The sequence below is a fragment of the Antechinus flavipes genome, chromosome 2 (genome assembly GCF_016432865.1).
Source record: "Antechinus flavipes isolate AdamAnt ecotype Samford, QLD, Australia chromosome 2, AdamAnt_v2, whole genome shotgun sequence".
Lineage (NCBI taxonomy): Eukaryota > Metazoa > Chordata > Mammalia > Dasyuromorphia > Dasyuridae > Antechinus > Antechinus flavipes.
The window spans coordinates 51,221,394-51,241,868 of NC_067399.1; the positions used below are offsets into that span (position 1 = coordinate 51,221,394).

The 20,475-nt window shown below is 44.4% G+C and overlaps 1 protein-coding gene across 1 annotated transcript in view; it reads left to right on the forward strand.

Moving 5' to 3' along the window:
• Window positions 1-20,475, forward strand: part of PIEZO1 (piezo type mechanosensitive ion channel component 1) — a 178,545-nt gene that overhangs the window by 90,122 nt on the left and 67,948 nt on the right. Inside the window, 3 exon segments of the mRNA XM_051974791.1 lie at window positions 15,516-15,638; window positions 18,600-18,642; window positions 18,975-19,128. Of these exon segments, the coding sequence (XP_051830751.1) occupies window positions 15,516-15,638; window positions 18,600-18,642; window positions 18,975-19,128 (320 nt within the window).

Consider the following 20,475-nt stretch of genomic DNA (forward strand, 5'->3'; position numbering starts at 1 on the left):
AAGGGTTTCCTGAAGCCATCAAAGTCAACCAAACCTGACTGAGATCCCCCTATTCATAGCAGCTTTTATGAGTGGTCTTCCAGGCTACTTTGAAAACTTTCCAAAATGGGTATCCCACTATTTCCATAGACAGTTCATTCTACTTTGGGACAGCTCTAGTTGTTAGAACATTTCTCCCCGACACCAGCAGAAATCTGCCTCCTTGAAGCTCTTTCCTGTAGGTACTGATTCTGCCCTCTGGAGAAAAAGAACCAGCCTAATCCCTTTCCCACAAGGCACTGATTCAAGTACTTGAATACCCCTTCTATATCCCCTCTTAAGACTTTTCTCTAGAAAGAAAATCTCTAGTTGTTTTAGTCATTCCTCACACAGTATTTTAACATCATGGAATCATCTTCTGTTCATTCCAGTTTGTCCAAGTCTTTCCCAAAATACGGCTTCCAGAATGGTCCACAATATTCCAAAAGTGATCTTACTAGAGCAAAGGAAAGATACTGACTATTTAGGTTGTACTCTTAACTTCCTCCACCATACCTAGAAATCTTATCATCCTGGAAACTCCCTCCAGCCCCAGAATTCATATATTGGAAGCCTCCCAGAATCTCCATTTAATGAGGGACCCCAGGTCTCATTTCTCTCCAGGATGCACTTTACTTTTATTCATCACATCTTTGTCCCCCCTCCCCTCCCTTCAGCTTCCAGTTACATGTTGTCTATCCCCATTAGAAAGTTTATTTATTTGTTGTACATATTGTTTTGTGAATTATGTTGGGAGAAAAAAATCAGAGCAAAAGGGAAAACCCATAGGAGAGATAAAAAAAGAAGAAGAAGAAGAAAGAAGAAGCAGAAGAAGAAGAAGCAGAAGAAGCAGAAGAAGAAGAAGAAGAAGAAGAAGAAGAAGAAGAAGAAGAAAGAAGAAGAAGAAGAAGAAGAAGAAGAAGGAAGAAGAAGAAGAAGAAGGAAGAAGAAGAAGAAGAAGAAGAAGAAGAAGAAGAAGAAGAAGAAGAAGAAGAAGAAGAAGAAGAGGAAGAAGAAGAAAGACATGAACATAGCATGAGTTGATTTACATTCAGTCTCCTTAGTTCTTTTTTTAGGTGCAGATGACATTTTCTGTCCCAAGTCTATTGGGATTGCTTTGGATCACTGAACCACTGTGAAGAACCAAGCCTTTCATAGTTTATCATCGCACGTTCTTACTGTTACTGTGTACAATGTATTCCTGGTTCTGCTTGTTTCACTTAGCATCAATTCATATAAATCTTTCCAGGCCTTTCTATAATCAGCTTGTTCATCATATACAATAATATTCCATTACCTTCATGTACCACCACTATTCAGTAATCCCCAACTGATTATCCCTATTAGAAAGTAAGCCTCTTCTGTTGTCTAGAATCTGTCTAGAACTTGGTCAGTGTGGCAATATGTTGTGCCTCCTCAACACCATCATTTGTCCCCCATCCCAGCCCTGGGAAAAATACTGCATACAATACACCAGGAGTGCACCCTTTTACCCTTTCTTAGTTATTGTTAAATTGCTGTGTATGTCAATAAACATATTTGTAAATTCATTGTTTGCAGAAAGAGAATTGCAGAATTATAGTGCAGGATTCCAGAATTTGTTGTAACCATGACATAATGTAGTAATATAATAAAGGTGAAATTTCAATGAAATATCACCTTGACCCTTCAAAACTAACAAACTGGGAAATTTCACCCACTTCCTTTCCTCCCCAGATCCTCTTTGTCACCAGGAAATAGACCTCAAGCCTTTGAATTATGGAACTAGTGGAAGAATCCATTAATTGGGATTTCAGGGCTAGCATTAAGTCTTCATACCAATAACTTATGGGGTTTTTTTTAAGGCAAATTGATATGGAAAGAGTTTATTAAATGTGATATTGTTCAAGGAAAGTTTTTTTTTTGACATGACATGTTAAATAATATCAATTACATAAATATGAAATAAATATAAATTGAATATGAAAAAAAGAAAGTAATCTTGAGACTGAGAACTGGTTTTCTTCTAGTTGTATTTGCACAGAATAAGCACTTAATAAGGACTCTCAGCCTCTCTTAACTTGCCTGCATCTCCAGTAGCTCCCTAATAATGTCAAGCACAGAGTGGATGAGACTAGGTGATTTGTCCAAGGTCATACAGTGAGTCCTTGGTAGAGCTAACATGGGAATCTGGTGTTCTAGGTGTCAATCGTGTGTGCAAAACTTGTCTCTCCTTGCCCCAATCACTAGACACCAAGCCACTGCTTATCTCATTCATGATCATTAATTCAGAAGTGAAAGGTACCTTTGAGATCAGCTCAAACCCCCATATTTTATGAAGAAGAAAATTGAAATGAATGGATTTGATTGAGTTCTCATAGAGTGAATGGGAATATATTTTAAATCTGGTATTATTTCCACAGTGTCAAGGTCCTTTCCCTGGTAACTCTCAGGTTTTCAAACTACCAGGGTCCAAGGTTCAAGATCTACTAAAGCCTTTCCTGAGGGAAGTATAAACCCTTTCTGCCCCTCTCCTTCTCAATTCAGGCTCTCTAGCTCCAGAATAGGTTACAGCAAACTTGCTGCTTCTTTCCTGGGTCTTTTTTTCCTCTTTCAGGCTCATGCTTTGATGTACAAATGATGTGTCTCAATCCTGACCTCTGAAAGCTATTAGCCTGGCTTCTTCTCAAATTTTTTTTCTTACCAGTTTTTCCTGTTTCAGAAGGAGTCTCCATAACCTCTCCTGTCCAGGTATTCTGGCTGGGCCTCTCCACCAGAGCCAGGAGAGCCTGCCTGTCTGGGACAGCTCCCTCCAATTGCAGCCTTCCCTTGGGCTTCAGTTCCCTCTGTGAGGCTGCCTCAGTATATCCTGAAGGATGTTGGCTAGATATTTTTGTAGCAAGCCAAAGGCTTGAGGAGGAAGGGAGAGAAGGAGACACTAGGTTCAGAGCCAAAAAAATCTGGCTTCAAATCCCAGTTCTCTCATTTACTCAGAGGAACTTCAATCAAGCCCCTTTAGTTCTCTAGGACTAAAACAAGGGGTTTTAATTGTTTTTGTGCCACAAATCCCTGAAAAAGCTTCTAGACCCCCTTTCAGTCATGTTCTTAAATGCCTAAAATAAAATGCTCCAGATTACAAAAGGAAACAAGTCATATTGAAATATAGTTATTCAAAAAAATTTTTTTAAAGTTTATAGAACAAATGCCATTCACACCAGAGAAAAAACTATGGAGATTGAGTGTAGTGCTAAACATGGTATTTTTATCTTTTTTTTTTTTCTTTTTCTTTCTCATGGTTTTCTCCTTTTTGGTCTGATAAATGTTGTACACAATGACAAATATGGAAATATATTTGAAAGGCTTGTACATGTTTAATCTATATCAGACTGCTTGCTGTCTTGGGGTGGGCCTGGGGGGAAGTAAGAAAAGGAGGAAGAAAAAAATTAGGAACACAAAGCTTACAAAAATGAATGTTGAAAACTATCTTTATGTGTATCTGGAAAAATAAAGTTACTATTGAGAGAAAAAAGTTTATGGACCCCCAGGTTAAGATCCCTGGACTGGCAGAAGTGTCTCCCTTTCTCATATGTAACAGACCCTCATCTCCTCATCATGGTTCCCTTCTTCCATTAAACTCCATAGGGATGGGAATTTGATCATTTATCCTCTTAGTAGCTTCAGCATCCAGCCCTGCACAACCCACAGTGTCTTAAACAGAGTATTTCTGCTCTGAGGTTTCTTCCAAGAGTGTATTTTTAATAAATGTTTGTTGAATTAATAAAAGGGAAAAGATAGAAAGGAGGAAAAGAGAAGATATATATATCACACATATAATATCTATCTATCTATATGAATGACAGTTTCCCATTTCTCATCTCTAGATTTGGTAACATTTGGCCACCATCATCCCTTAAATCAATAACTTCCTCAGCTAGGGACTAGGAGCTTTAAAAATGTAAACACTTGGCTCTACTGGGTCTATACACCAAAGAGATTGTTTTAAAAAAAAGGGGGGGAAAAAGACCCATATGTGCAAAAATGTTTGTAGCAGCCCTTTTTGGAATGGCAAGGAACTGAATGGGTGCCCATCAATTGGGCAATGGTTGAATAAATTGTGGTATATGAATATTATGGAATATTATTGTTCTGTAAGAAATGACCAGCAGGATGATTTCAGAGAGGCCTGGAGAGACTTGTATGAACTGATGCTGAGTGAAGTGAGTAGAATCAGGAGATCATTGTACACAGCAATAGCAAAATTATAAGATGATCAATTCTGATGGACGTGGCTCTTTTCAACAGTGAGGTCATTCAGGCCAGTTCCAATGATCTTGTGATAGAGCCATCTGCATCCAGAAAGAGGATTGTGGGAACTAAATGTGGGTTACAACATAGTGGTTTCACCTTTTTTGTTGTTTGCTTGAATTTTATTTTTTCTAATTTTTTTTCCTTTTTGATCTGATTTTTCTTGTGCAGCAAGATAATTGTGGAAATATATATAGAAGAATTGCACATGTTTAACATGTATTGGATTATTGCCATCTAGGGGAGGAAGGTGGGGAAAGGAGGGAGAAAACATTTGGAACACAAGGTTTTATAAGGGTGAATGTTGAAAACTATCTATACATATGTTTTGAAAATAAAAGCTTAAAAAAAATTAAAAATACAAATACAAAGACATTGAAGTGTAGGTGACTTAGCAGGCATTTCCTCAGGAAGGCTGGAGGCAGAAGGCAGAGGTTTGGGACCTATTGGGGGGAAGAAAAGACTCCCAGGTTCCTGAAGGGTGGGGCCCTACTAGGCAAGTGTGAACCTGGACTCACTAGAGAGCCTGAATTAGGAGACTGTTGTTGGAACTGGGCAGTACCTTAGGTCACAGAATGTTTTTAAAAAATAGATTGTTATTGATATTTTTTGTTTTCACATCACACAGATTTTCCCCTGTATCCCTCCCCTCACCCTAGCCATTTTTTTTAATTTAGAAAATTACAGGAAGAAGGGGGAGGGGAATTCAGCAAAACCAGTCAGCATATTTAAAAAAAAAAATCTGATGTTATATACAATGTTCCACATCTGTGGACTCCTACCTCTGCAGTGAAGAGGGGAGGAAAAGGGGTCTTTTCATATCTCTTCTTAGAGGCAAAGCTTATTTTTTATAATTCTGTACTGTAGAAAGTTAGAACTAAAAGGAACTCTTTTGTCTCTCTGTCTCTCTATATGTATATACACACACATATATACAGAGAGAGAGACAGAGAGACACAGAGAGACAGAGAGAGCAAGTGTTAATGAGTCTAGTCCAATTTGTTCATTTTACAGATGATTTTACAGATTTTACAGGTTCTCTAACTCCCAAGGCTCAGTGCCTTTCCCCTCTGTATCACAATTCCCTAGTGGGATGCAGGGAAGAGCTGAGCTCCTGGATGTATTAAAATCCCACCTCAGCTCCAGAAGCTAGCATGCCCCTATATCTGTGGCTGGCTCGCTGGACTCATAACCTTCTGGCTTTTCCCTCTCTTTCTTTTTTCCCCATCTCCAGTGACACTCACACCCCTCTGGCTGACTCCCCTTCACCCCCTACTTCTTTCCCTCTTTCTGCTCCAAGCCTGGGGCACAGCCAGGAGCAAACGCTTCCAAATGTTCCGGGTGCCTTTGCCATCCCGCCTCCAGCCTGTCTTCTTTCCCACACTGCTCCTCATTCCTTCCAGGAGCTCCACCCTGCTTCTCTCTGATGTTCCTGATCCCTTTTATCCCACTCTGGAAAGATATCTTATGGGTCACCTCCTCCCACCTCCCCAAACCTCTGCAGGCCCCCAGCTCACAATATGTCAATGACACACATGGTGGACTTCACCCATGGGACCTGGGCTTGCTTCCTTACTTCCAGGAATTAAGAGGGGAAGGCAGGGGGAGGAGGAGGGAACAGAGATACAATATCTATTTGCCTTACAACATACTTAGGGTACCACTCATCCACATACATATATGTGAAAGAAATCAGCAATGTGTTACCAGGTTTCTAGGTGATGTCTCCTCATAGCATGGTACTGAGCTGACATTCTTTTTTATGGGGAGGGGTGGAGGGGTGGAGGTTTAATTTTTATTAAAAATAATAGCTTTTTATTTTCAAATTACATGCAAAGATAGTTTTCAGCATTTACCCTTGCAAAACTTTGTGTTCCAAATTTTTCTCCCTTCTTTCCCCCTACTCTCTTCCCCGAGACAACAAATAATCCAGTATAGCTTAAACATGTGCAATTCTTCTAAACATCTTTCCACATTTATCATGGGGCACAAGAAAAATCAGATCAGAAAGGGAAAAAAATGAGAAAGAAAAAGCAAGAAAACAACAACAAAAAAGGTGAAAATAATATACTGTGATCCACAATCAGTCCCCATGGTCCTCTTTTTGGATTGAACTAGCATTCTTTTTTAAAATAAATTATTTTTTATTTTTAATAATAGCTTTTAATTTTCAAAAATATATTTTTAACATTCATCCTTGCAAAACTTTGTGTTCCAAATTTTTCTCCTTCCCTCTCCCCCAGACAGTAAGTAATCTATGTTAAACATATGTAATTCTTTTAAACATATTTCTACATTTATCATGTTGCACAAGAAAAATCAGATCAAAAAAGGAAAAAAAAGAGAAAGGGGGAAAAAAACATTTAAACAACAAAAAAGGTGAAAATACTATGTTGTGATCTACATTCAGTCCCCATAGTACTCTTTCTGGATTTAACTAGAGTTCTTTTTTTAATAATTCTTTTTTTATTTTTAATAATAGCTTTTAATTTTCAAGATACATGCAAAGATAGTTTTCAGCATTTACCCTTTTTTTTTCTCTGTATTTTTTATTAAATATTTTATTTTATTTTATAATAACTTTATATTGACAGAATCCATGCCAGGGTAATTTTTTTACAGCATTATCCCTTGCACTCGCTTCTGTTCCGATTTTTCCCCTCCTTCCCTCCACCCCCTCCCCTAGATGGCAAGCAGTCCTATATATGTTAGATATGTTGCAGTATATCCTAGATACAATATATGTTTGTAGAACCGAGCAGTTCTCTTGTTGCACAGGGAGAATTGGATTCAGAAGGTAAAAACAACTCGGAAAGAAAAACAAAAATGCAAATAGTTCACATTCGTTTCCCAGTGTTCTTTCTTTGGGTGTAGCTGCTTCTGTCCATCATTTATCAGTTGAAATTCGGCATTTACCCTTGCAAAACCTTGTGTTCTAAAATTTTGTCCTTCCCTTCCCATATGGGTTAAACATGTGCAATTCTTCTATACATTTATCATGCTGCACAAGAAAAATAAGATCAAAAAGAAAAAATTGAGAAATAAATTTTAAAAAGGAAGCAAACAATAACAAAAAAGGTGAAAATACTATGTTGTGATCCATATTCAGTCTCTACAATCCTTGCCCTGGATTGAGCTGGAGTTCTTGAAACCTGACAAAGTAAAGGCTTTGGTGGGTTCTATCCAGGGTTCTATCCAAAGTAGTGCAGTAGATAGACCACTGGGTCTGGAGTCAGGAAGACCAGAATTTGAATCCAGCCTCAGATGTTTATTAGCTTGGGCAAATCACTTAACCCTTCTTGCCTCAGTTTCCTCATCTGTAAAATGAACTGGAGCAGGAAACGGCCAACTACTCTAGTATCTCTGCCAAGAAAACCCCAAATAGGGATACGAAGAGTTGGACATGACTAAAAAACAACAGAAAGTCACTCCAGAAGGAGCCATAGGAATGTTGGCACGATGAACAATGGCTCTGGAGTCATAGGACTTGGGTTCCAAAGCCCTTGGTGCTCCCTACCATCTCTTTGACTTTGGATCATAGATTTTAGGATCTTGAAATTAAGGGACCCTAAAAGTGCCCCTTCCTCCTTTTACAGAAGAGGAGCCTGTGGCTTCAGGGGTATACATGATCTACCCAGTGTCACCCCCAGCTGGTAAATGCTCGAGAAGTCTTCCTGATTCCAGATCCAACTCTAACTCACTGGACAAATGTTAGTTTCTACATCTGTAAAATGGAGAATTGGACTGGGGGCTCTCTGGGCTCTTTCAGCTCATGAATCAGTCCTCAGACCCGATGAGGAGCTCTGTGTCTGGTCAGTGAGCCAGCCAAGCTATGCCTGGTGATGGAGAGGACAAGAAAGACATCTTACAGAAGATGGGGTTTGAGCTGGGTCTTAGAGGAAGCCGAGAGTGGAGATGAAGAAGGAGGGCTTCTTTAGACTGGGAGACAGCTGGTAGAAAGGCATGAATGGTGAGACCATTGGGTAGGCTAGAAGGCTAAATTGTAGTGTTGGAAGGGACTAAAAGGTAAGAAAATTGGAAAGATAGGAAGTGATCAGGTTGAGAAATCACAGGCTTTTTGAGAAAAATGAGTCCCCTTGCTGCCATCTACATGGCTGTTCCATGATGTTGGCCCTATGGGAGAATGGGAGTTTCCCATCAACCCCCACTCAAGGGAGAAGAGAAGGGGACCAGAGGGTTAGAAGGATGTTTCTTCCTCAACTAAGGCATGAGATATGCAGGCTCACATCCCCAGAGCCTTCTGTCTATCTTACATGTATCTAGATGTGGCTTTGAGGTAAATTGACACAACACCTTTCTGAGAAATTTGGGGTTAAGTGGCTTGCCTGGGATCACACAATGAGAAAATGTTAAGTATCAGGTCAGATTTGAATTCAGGTCTTCCCAAAGCTGATGCTCTATCCACTGTGCCTTCTAGCTTCCCCCAACACCCACTTCTTTAAGGGCATGCACGAAAGAGAGATGTCCTTGACAGCTAAGAAATAATGATAATTATTTGTTGCTCAGTCATTTCCAACACTTGGGATTTTCTTGGTAGAGATACAGGAGAAACTTTTCATTTTCTTCTTTAGCTTATTTTACACATCAGAAAACAAGAAAACAGAATCAAATGACTTGCTCAGGGTCACACAGTCAGTGTTTAAAGCTTAATTTGAACTCAGTTCTTCCTAACTCCAAGCCTAGAACTCTATCCAGTGCACCACCTAAATGCCAATGATAATCTTAACTCATGCTTCTTTCTGGATGGTTGCAATTCTCCTTCTGGTTAATCTCCCTAACTCATCTCTCTCTTCCTTAGTCCATCCTCCACTCAGCTGACAAAAGGACTTTTCTAAAGAGCAGCTCAGACCCTGTTACTTTCCCCATTGGCATTTCAAGGCTTCCACAGCCTTTCCAGTCTCCTTACACCTTAATTTCCTCCACAAACTCTACAACCTGGGGACACTGGGGGCTCTCTGCTGTTTCTCATACTCAGCTCTCCATCTCTTGTCTCCTCTGTATTTTCTCTGGAGCTCCCCACAAAATTGCCTCCTGGCTCCCATGAGTCTCAGCTCAAACCTCATCTTCCATGGCACTGACCGGGCTGTTTCACCAACCCTCCATCTCTCCACTCTGAGCATTCTCTCTGGCTCTCCCCCTCCATACCTTCTCATCTCCTCCTCCTTTACTCCCTGGCTCCCTTCAGGTCCCAACTGAAACCACACTTTCTACAGGAAACTGTCCCCAAATGCTCTTAATTCTAGTGCCTTCCCTCTATTAATTATTGCCTATTTATCCTGTACATGGCTTGTTTATACATGTTTGCTTGTTGCCTCTCCCATCAGATTGTAGGCTCGTCGAAGAAAGGAATTGGCTTTTCTCTTTGTATCTCCAGGGCTTAGCACAGTGACTAGTACACAGTAGATTCTTGATAAATGTTTATTGATTGATAAATACTTATTGACTGGCTTGTTTCTCAATCAATTTTCAGTATCTCTTAAGTTCCTAGGGGTCAAAGTAGAGCACTGAACATGGAATCAGGAGGACTCAGCTTTATGAGTTCAAATCCAGTTTCAGACACTTACTAGCTGTGTGAACTTGGGCAAGTCACTTTACCCTGTTTGCCTCAGTTCCTCATCTATAAAATGGATTGGAGAAACCACTTTGGAGGACTTGAGTTCAAATGTGACCTCAGATATTTAACACTTTCTAAGTCTGAGCAAACCACTTAACCCCAATTTCCTCAGCCAAAAAAAAAAAAAAATGTGTTGTGTAAATCTATCCTACAAGCCACATTAGACACATCTATAATAGATAGAAAGAGAGGGGAAGAGAAAGAAAGAAAGAGAGATAGAGACAGAGAGAAGGAGAGGGAAAGAGAGACAGAGAAGGAGAGGGAAAGGGAGGGAGAGAAGGAAAGTGAAAGAAAGGGAGAGAGAAGAGGGAGAGGGGGAGATAGAGACAGAGACAGAAAGAGGCAGAGAGACAGTGAAAGAGAAGGAAAGTGGAAGAGGGGAAAAAGAGAAAGTGTGAGAGAGACAGAAAAAAAAGAGTGGGAGAGGGGAAAAGACAGGAAAGAGCGAGAAAGAAGAAAGAAAGAGAGCAAGAGAAAAGGAGAAAGAGAGATAGACAGAGAGAGAGAAGAAGAGGGAAAGAGACACAGAGAGAAGGAGTGGGAGAGAGAGAGAAAGAGTGCACAGTAGCAGACTGGGTGATCAGGTAAGGGTTCATGTAAAAGGTTGTGTTTGAGGTGAGTTTTAAGGCTTGCCAAGTTCACATTCCACCTTGTCAGAGATCTCCCAGCATCCTCCTCCTCATATTTCGCTGATCTCCTGCTCCCCCTCCACCATCCTGCACCATTTGAGTAATAACTATCCTGTACATATGTGTTGTATTTTACATTTTTGATTAAAGATTGACTTTAATTCAACGTTTAGGAAGCACCTACTGTGTTTAAGGCACCACACTCTGCCTTAGTGGTTGTACAGCATTTAGCCAGGACCTAGTCCTTGACCACGCGGAGCTTTCAGGCTAGTTAGGGGCTATTGTCCGAGCACAAACATCCCTAATGGAAAGCAGTGTTTAAGAGGTAGCTGAGCCCGGTCTGAGCAAGGATCTGGAGCTCTCTGCGGGGTTGAAGGGATGCCGTCGCCTTGGTGCTGAGTTATCAGGGCATAAGGTTCCTCGCTTCCAGAATCCCAGGTCTGGGTGAGTAAAGAGTCTTGGGCTTTGGGCTGAACTGGAGGTAATTCGGGGGGCAGGCTGGGTCCTAGCTGCTCCTTCTGGGAGGCTTCCCCTCTCCTTGGTCTGAGAGTGCTAGCCACCCTCCGCCTCTGCTCCAGGATGTGGGCACGAGAGTCAAGAAGCTGTAGCAGGCGGGAGCATAGGGACGGCTCGTGCCAGATCTTTGGGAGAAGCAGAGGGAACCTGGCTAGGAACCCGTTCCCCTTAACTCAGGGGCTGCAGTTGAAAACAGAAAATGATGAACAGGCCACACACCCTAAAACCACCTCGTCCTTGATCTTGAGCCTTCGCTCTGAGATCTCTGCCCCAGAATTCCTGCGCATCAATCCCTCAGAGAAGTAAACTGAGACCCAGGGTGGCGAGCAGCACTCGCAGGGCACTCAGCGTTGGGTTTCTGAGTGAGTCTCCCAAACCGCCGCTCTTCCCACTGACTCGGGGAGGTGCCAGCCGGCTTGGGCTCACCGCCTTTCAGGCCGGTTCCTGTGGTTTGGGGCCGGGAGCATCTTCCCGCGCTGCCTCTTTGAGATGGATGGCAAGAAAGAGGATCCAGGCACACGATGGTTGGGCTTCGTTCCAGCTGTCCCGGCGGGAGGGGCCCGACTGGTGCCTGCGAACCCTTGGGAGTGGGCAGGAGACTGCACGCGGCACATATATAGAAAGCCCAGGCCTCCCTGTGCCAAGCACAACACTCGGGAGGCAGGGCCAGGGCCCGGCAGAGAAGCAGACGGAGCGCCTCATCCAGAGGCTCTGCACTGACCACGCCAGGCGGCCCTCGATCTCCCGGCCGCACTCCCAAGCTGGCACGCTCTGAATGGGGCTTTGAGAGGGCAGGGCCCAGGAAGGGCCGGGCAGTGACCTCCCGCTCACTTTGAGGGAGACAGGCTGCCCCAATGAATTCAATTTATTAAGTACCACGATGTGCAAGATTACTGGGCTAAACCCTAGGAATACAGATGTTTTTAAAAATACAAATTAAAAAAAGACATCCCCTTCTTTTAAGGAGTTTATATCCTCTTTTAGTGTGATTTAAGTAAGCACAGGCTAATTTAGGGAAAGAGAGAGATCAAATTCATACCTGAATCCTTTCTAGGACCATCCCAGCAAGTGTTCATTCTGTCTTTGCTGAAAGAAGGGAGCCCACCATCTCCCAAAGCAGTCTGCTCCACTTTTGTACAGCTCTAAGTGTTAGGCTTATCTTTATTTGTTGTTCAGTTGTTTAAGTCATGCCTGAGTCTCTAGGACCCCATCTGGGATTTAGTTGGCAGAGATACTGGAGGGGTTGGCCATTTTCTTCTCTGGCTCATTTTATAGATGGAGAAACTGAGGCAAACAGGGTGAAATGACTTGTCCAGAACCACACAGCCAGTAAGTGTCTGAGGCTGGGTTTGAATTCAGGATGACTGCAGCCTTGTACTCTATCCATTGTACCACCTAGCTTCTTTATCAAGCCTAAATCTGTCTCTATAGCTTTCATCCATGGCTTCTAGGTCTTCCCTTTTGGGACCAGACAGAACAGATCATATCCCTTTTCCATGGGATAGAGCCATCTTGTAATGAGCCTCCATCACAGCACCTGGACTCCTCTTCTCCAGTCTAAACATCCCTAGTTTCTTCAAAGGATTGTCAGATTGCAAAGTTTCAAGGATCTTTATCATTCTGATTATCCTCAACTGGATACTCCATTTTATCAATGTCTCTCCTAAAATGTGGCAACCAGACATTTTAAACCAGGATAATGTACAACTAAATTGCTTCCTCTCTAGCATTGGTTAATAATATCTCTCAGTATAAATTAAGATCACATTAGTTTGTCATGATTCCTTTTGAGTTTTCAGTCCTCTAAATCACTCCTCCATCAGCTTTTTCATACAACTCTTTTCCCCTCAGTTCTTAGGAAATTGATTTTTTGTGCCCAAGTATAAGACTTTACATTTATTCCATTAGATTTCATTTATTACATCGGTCCTAGCATTCTGTCCTATCCGGTCTTTTTGAATAGCATCCAACTGATTCTCCCTGATTTTGTGTCATCTGTGAATTTAATGTGTATATTATTTCTGCCTTCTCCTAGGCATTGATAAAAGTGTTCATGAGTGCTAAGCACAGATCTAGTGTCTTTCCAAGTTTCGTTGGTAACTTTTTTTAGTTTGTTTTTTTCATGATACTTAAAAAAAAAAATCAACTATGTTTTTCAATGGAAAAAAATGTTTTTTCTTGCAATTAAAAAAAGAAACCATGCGATTAAAAAGCAAATAGAAAAACAAAGCCCAAATAACAAATATGCATAATCAAGCAAAACTTATTCCCCCACTGGCCATTGTACCATTCTTTGGTCATATATATATGCCTTTATCTGCCCTGAGTCATTGGTAACTTTTGGGAGAACGTTTCAGGAAAGCTGAGGGGTCTGAAGCCAAATAGATAGGTTAAGAAGTGAAAAAGTAGAGGCAGTGGGCGTAGACAACTCTTTCTAGGAGTTTGGCAGTGAAAAGGAGGAAACTAGAGGATAATCATTCCAGGGTGTGGCAGGGTCAAATGAAAGGGTTTTTGTTTTGTTTTGTTTTGTTTTTTTAAAAAGGATGAACTAGACCTGTGGAGAGCTATACTGCTCTTCTCCTGAATGTGTGGATCAGAAAAGAAAACTATAGAGTAAGAGCTGGAAGAAATCTTGGAAACCATGAAATCCAACCTCTTAGAAGCCATGGAATGCAGCCCTTTCTCTTTACAGATGAGTAAACAGAGGCCAGAGAAGGGAAGTGATTTATCTATCCATGAGTTAAACATCAGGGAAAAGGCAGGAACAGGATCTGAAAATCCCGAGTTTCTGACTCCAAATACAGGGCTTTTCCCATCTGCTTTTCAAGCATTTGTGAGGATGCTTAACTTGGTGGTTTCTCTCCTTATTAGTATCAAAGGTCAGGGACTTATCCAAATAACTTTCCCAACTATACAGGTCTGACATCCAAAAATATACTTAAACTCTTAAGAAAGAGCCCCAGATTTGTAGCCAATTTGGATTTTAGTCTGGATTCTGCTGCTTACAGTGAGACCTTAGGCAAGATGCTTCCCTGCTCTGGGCCTCAGTTTCCCCTTCTGTAAGAAGAGAGGGGGAGGGACTGCTCTAGCAGTTCATGGTCCTTGGAATTTTCCTAGGGATGGAACATTTTGGAAGGGGTGTGTGTGTGTTCAGAATCATAAACTGAGACCAGTGAGGGCTTTACAATCCGGAGAGTCCATTTTCCTGAGGAAGTTGAGACTCGTGTGACTCAAAAGTTAGTGTGAGGAAGGCTTTGAATTCATCGGATCCCAAATTTAGGACTCCATCTGTCATGATACTGGCCAATGCTGGCCCCTCTGTGGAACGTCAGAGCTGTGGGGATGGGGAGCTGTTGGGGGGCACAAAAAGGGGTGAAGGGATCCGGGGCATTCATAAAGTCCCTCCAGACACCCCCCAACTAAAAATTCTTAGAAGTGGACTTAGAGGGAGTTTTCTACATTACTATAGTACCCTCTGCTGGTCTGCAGAGGTAACAACCTGGATTCTCCCATGAGGTAGCTCAGACCCAGACAGGTCAGCTGCCCAGAGTCACACGTTCAATGGACGAAGGACAGATTTAGGACTCAAATCAAGCTTCTACAGTGTGCAAAGTGTGAGATACAAAGAGGGATAGTTTCTGCACCCTGCCCTCGACAAGCTTGCCAGCTAATCAAGCAGGAAAATGTGTATATTAGCAATAATGCACTGGGCGTTCTCCACCACCCTGGGGTGCGACGGGGCTGTGTGAATCATTGGGTCATGGATCTGTAGCTGGAAAGGGCTGAGGGGCTCTTAGAGACCTCTTTATTTGCAGAGGCAGAAACTGAGTCCCGGGGGGGCTAAATACTTAGCCCAGCTAATAGGTGTCTGTATCCTGGCCTCTCACCAATGGCTACTTTAGTCAACCTCCGCTTAAAGAATCAAGTGAGGGGAGAACTCACTATCTGACCCAGAAGTTCACTTACTTTTGGGGTCCCTGAGTCAGCCAGAATGTCCCTCTCTGAAACTCCCACCAGTCACTCCTGGTTTTGTCTTTTGGGGCCAGATTAAATCCTTTTTTATCATATGACAATTATTTAAATACTTAAATGACAGAAATCATGTTCATCTCTTTCCCTCACCAAAAAAAAACAAAAAAATCTTTTTTCCAAGTTCAACATCCCCAGCTCCTTTGATTCTCAGGTGACAGGACCTCAGCCTCTTGAGGATCTCCCTTTGGGTGAGCGCTACCTTGTCAATATTCTTTTGATCTATCTATCTATCTATCTTGCAGGCTACTAGGACCCCAGAAGAGTTTTGGTTTGTTTTATGAGAACCCTTGTCCAGTCTGGACTGCCTTTGTGCCTTGCAGCAGCTCCCAAGAACCTCCGCTGAGCAGGCTGGGCTCCGTATCACAGTGTCTCCCCTTTTCCCCGTCCCCCCTGTCTTCCAGGTTGCACAGGTCACCTTCTCCGAGCCCTCCTTTGCACCAGCACCCTCTTCCTCGTCGCTCATGTCGCCTTTCAGATATGTCTGCACACCGTGCCCGGCCTGGACGAGCGCCTGGGAACCAACTGTGAGTAGTCCGGCTCTTGGGAGAGAAAGCGGGGGGCTGATAGGAAGACCGAGGACCCCCCCCCAAACCTGGCCATTGGGGGAAGCCTTCCTATTCCCCCTCTCCGGCATCATGGATTTAAGTAGAGCCAAGAGTGGAGCCGTGGGACCGGGGAGGTGGGGGATATCAGGATGCTCTTTACCCCTTAATCTACCAGACCCCTGCCAGGACAGTGTTGGGCTGGAGCAGATCTGTGGGCTCTGCTTATGCTGGGGGATGGTTCTTGGTGGGAGCCGGGCCTGCGGGAGCTAGATCTGGTCTGTTGCACCTCTGGAATCCTCCTGGACAAGGTTGGGGTGGGAGGAGGATGGGGGAAGGGAGGCAGAAAAGAAGGATCACCTCCAGTGACCTCCGAGTCTATCCTGTACTTCCTGGACAGAGATGACCTTGAGACTTACACCACCTCCCCACACTCTTGGCCCACTGAGGTATAACTCCTGCCTTCCCAGAGGCTGCTGGGGGATAGTCTCAATGGAGAGGTATTTTGAGCTTGTGAAGTCTCAAGCCCTGGCCCAGCTTTCCTTCCTCCTCCCCCCCCCCTCTCCCCAGCTCTCTGTCCCCTTTCTCTAGCCTGATTTGCCTGCCCAACTCCCCCACCTCCCCCCCTGCCCCAAGGGGACTCAGAGAGGCAAGAAAAGATCCCAGCTGTTCCTGGCATCCCACTGGGGGGCCTTGGCCCTCCCTCTCCACCCTATCCCTGTGCAGGCTCCAACCTAATATGGACCCCTCATGGAAAGGCAGACCACGATTTATGGCTGCTCCATATGTGGCTAGCAATAAATTCTCCCAATAATAACCCAGCTCTGCCCAGCCCAGGTGACCTCCCCATTCCTGAGTCATGAGAGGACCCCAGCAGGGTCTGCTCGTGTAGAGCCAGAGTCTGGTTTGGGAGGTGGGGAGAAATAATCGGCCAACCCCGAGGAGAGTTCTTTTATGACCTCTGACCTTTCCAGCTGCCCTATTCTGGCGTCCCCCCATCTCAGAGGCATGGATTCAGCTCCCAGGGGCCCAGCTGGCTACTGCACAGAGAGCAGGGAGGACCTTTGTGCTATATAATGTCAGGGCAAGGAGGGAGACCTAAGGACTCAGAATGTCTCGGCTGGAAGGGACTTTAGCACCCAGAATGTGAGGGCGAAGAGAGACCCGAGAAGACAAACTTCAGAGAGCAAAGGGATATTAGAATCTAGAACACAAAATGCCAGTGCTGAGAGGGACCTTAAAATTTGTAATGTCAGAATTAGAAGAGAACTTAGGACTTAGAATATCAGTGCTGGGAGAATCTTAGAACAAAAACTGATAGAAGCAGAAGGAACCTTAGAACAGAGAACATCAGAAGAGGCCTTAGAGCATATTGGCGGAGCAAAGAGAGACTTTCAAGCAGGAACCTTAGAACACAGAATGCCAGGTCTCGGAGAGAGCTCAGAACATAGGGAGCTAGGAGGGACTTTAGAACATGGACTGAGAGACTCAGGAAAGACATCTAATTGACCTCCCCAGTACAGAAAAACAAAACCAAAAAAAGGACTGAGATCCAGGCAAGACAGCTGTGACTCTTGATTGCACACCCAGCCCCAGACAGAACCCCCCTTTACCTTCTGTGAAACTTCCCTGTTCCCATTTTGCAGCCCCTTTTTCCAGATCTGTCTGCTCTATGGCCCCCAGCTCTTGCTCTCTGACACCCAATATTCTGACCTAGAGCTTCCCCTGAACCAACCCCAATTCCACGTTCTTAGGAATGACGTCTTGACTTAGATTCATATAAGAATAATAGGGAATTTTGGTTCCCTAGGAAGCCTTCCTTGACTTTTCTGATCCGCATTGAGCCCTTGGATTCTCCCAATAAATGGTTGAACTCTTCAAGATGAGGAAACTAAGTTGCTTAGTGAGTTAGTAGAAGAGCTACAATTTGAATCCAAGATCCAGGACTTTTCACTGTGCTACATTGTTTCCCCTGACCCCAGTACTTTGGAATCCCGCACCCTAGTCCTTCTGGGAGTAGTCTTTCCCTCCCAGACTGACTTTTTTTAAACCAGCCATACTTTGTTTCATTTCTTCCCAAACCTCAATCACTGATTGGGCATTGCCTCAGTCAAACTGAGACCCTGGAGAGACTTTTGCTTAAAAAGACTAAGATCGCCCATTGCATCTCCGGTCATCCTGATCTGTATCTGGCCACTGCACTCATATAAATCTAGAGGGGAAAATGAGGCAGGTGACTTTGTGCAGCCTTTCCTCGTTTAAATCCAGTTCTTGCATTCACGACATTACCTCCCTTGATGACAAGATCCATTTGAGAATGAAGGAGAAACAGTAGCAGCAAGGGAAGGAATAAGATCCTTGATATAGTGGGAAAGACTCTTGCGTTTGTGACTGGAGGACCTGGATTCCAAACCTGATTCTGCTAAATCTGCCCCTTGGGGGCAGAACTAATCACAGAGTCAAAGAAAGGATTTAAAGAAGAAAGGGGATTAAAACTGTATGACCCGGGGGCAGCTAGAGCACCTGCCCTGAAGTCAGGAGGACCCAACTTCAAATCTGATCTCAAGACACTTAATACTTCCTAGCTGGGTGACTCTGGGCAGTCACTTAACCCCTATTGCCTTAGGGGGAGGGGAAGGAGGAGGGGAGGGGGAAGTAAGACCTTGGAAAAATCTCATGGGCTCATAGTGCCTCAATTACTTTATCTGTAAACTCTAACACCAGGATCCTCCAATCCTATGAAGGAATTGGAGGCACTCCAGAGTGAACTGTGGCCTTTGCAGGGGTCTAGGAGCCCATTGCCTTTCCCTTACCGGGCACTGTGATATTCACCGGCCAGAGAGATGGAGATGGGGAAAAGGAGCAATCAGACTGATCGGTGCCCCTGCTAGGGACAAGGAAAGCGCTCATCCAAATAACCTTGATCTCTCTGTTTTCTGGTAGGCACTTCCTGGGAGATTCTGGCCTACCATGTGGGGGTCACCAGGTAAGAGGGTCCTCTTGTCTGTCCTGTTCCCCTCAGGATATCTCTCCCCGTGACGCCTTATGGCAGGATGTCTCCCCATTCTTGGAGTTTGGGTTCTCTAGGAAGCCTTCCTTGACTTTTCTGATCCCCATTGAGCCCTTGGAGAGACTAGTAGCAGCTTAGACCACTATGGGGTGTTAATGCTGCCATTGCTGTGTGGTTTGGGGCTCATCTCCTTTCCTGATCATTGCCCCGGGGGGAGATCCCTATCCTGATCCTGCCATGAACCCGATCTGAGAACTGGCTGGGAGGTGCTTGTTCCCAGTTTGACCAAGTATTCCAAACCCCTCCAGGCTGAATCTGAATGACATCCCCAACACTGTTCGCTTGGTGGTCCCAGACCTGGGCATCCTTGTGGTCTCCTCCGTCTGCTTAGGCCTCTATAACCGACTCTTGAAGAAGGCCCGCCGCGCCCGGCGCTCGATGGTCCCGGAGCCTCTGGAGCAGGTGCGTTGGGACTCCTGCTTTGGATTCTAGAACGCCTGTTGGGAAGGTGTGGGGACCCTATAGGCTATGAGAATCTGGTCTAGAATGCTCCAGCTTTTGATTAGATTTGAGAACTCTGAGGGCTCCCTAGATCTCTTGGGTGCTAGACTGGAAAGAATGGGTTGAGGGCTCCAGAATGAATCTAGATTCTTCCAGCAGATGGAATGATATTGGATTGTGTTACAGGGTTACGGTGAAGGAGGATTCTAGATCCTTGCAGGGAATGAATCTAGAACCCAAAAGCTGGCTTCTACATCCATGTGTTGGGTATTCTAAAGCTGTTATGAGCCCAAGATTCTAGAAACCAATGGGAGTTTGAGAGATGGGAAAGACAGCACTCATCAATCAGAAGTCCCAGGACTTCTTTCCTGGAGGGGCTAATTTGGGGGCTCAACTCTTAACCCTCACATCCATGTGTGCCTTTAATTGCACAGAGACCCAGGCCACAGACAAACCCACCGCTGAGGAGCGTATCACGAAGCCTCCTGTGGAAGGAAGGGGACATCCATGGCCATTTTAGGACTAAATATTTTTGACTTCCCAGTGCTCCTGGGATTCTCTCATCCCATTGTTCCTGGAGCTGATTAGTAGTGAGGACCCAAGATCTACACCATGTCCCTAAACCTCCCCCTTCCCAGCCTTGTCCCCCAAGCATTTTCTCCCTAATCCCCTGTTTGTTCTCATTTTCATCACTAACCTTATCTTTTTCTACACTTGGGGTGGGATGGACAGTCTCCGGGACCAGCTCCTGAGAGTGTCCCAGTCTGGCCTCCCTCCACCATCCTCCCAGGCCCCACCCAGAAAGCAGCCTTCCTTGAAAACCACATGAAGGAAAACACAGTTCCTGCCCTGACTCATCCCTGTGGCCCTGAGCAGGGACCTTTCCCCAGTGCCAGGAGCCAGCTCCTTCACCATGGAGGCCCACAGTGGCCACCGACTGGCTCTGGTGCCGTCCCGGGGCTGGGAATCGGCGGCTGCCTCGCCCAGGGGAGGGCTGGGCGTCAGCAGGCTCCCGAGGAGGATTCTGGCAGAGATAAGTCAGCCAGGAGTAGGGAGCCAGAGAGAAGGTCTGGGAAATGCAGAGCAGGCTCATTCCCTGTCTCCATCACAGCCCTTTTACTCCTGTTATCTCCTGGCCTAAGCCTGTATCCTGGCTCCTAGCTCTGAGTTCTGCCCCTCCCGACCATCCCTTTCCCTCCACTTCTGAGTCACTCGGAGCCGTGACACATCAGGACAGCCTCCTCTGTAGAAATAACAATAAACAGCAGAAAGACCCCTCAAACCCTGGTCCTTCCCCAATCCAGTTCT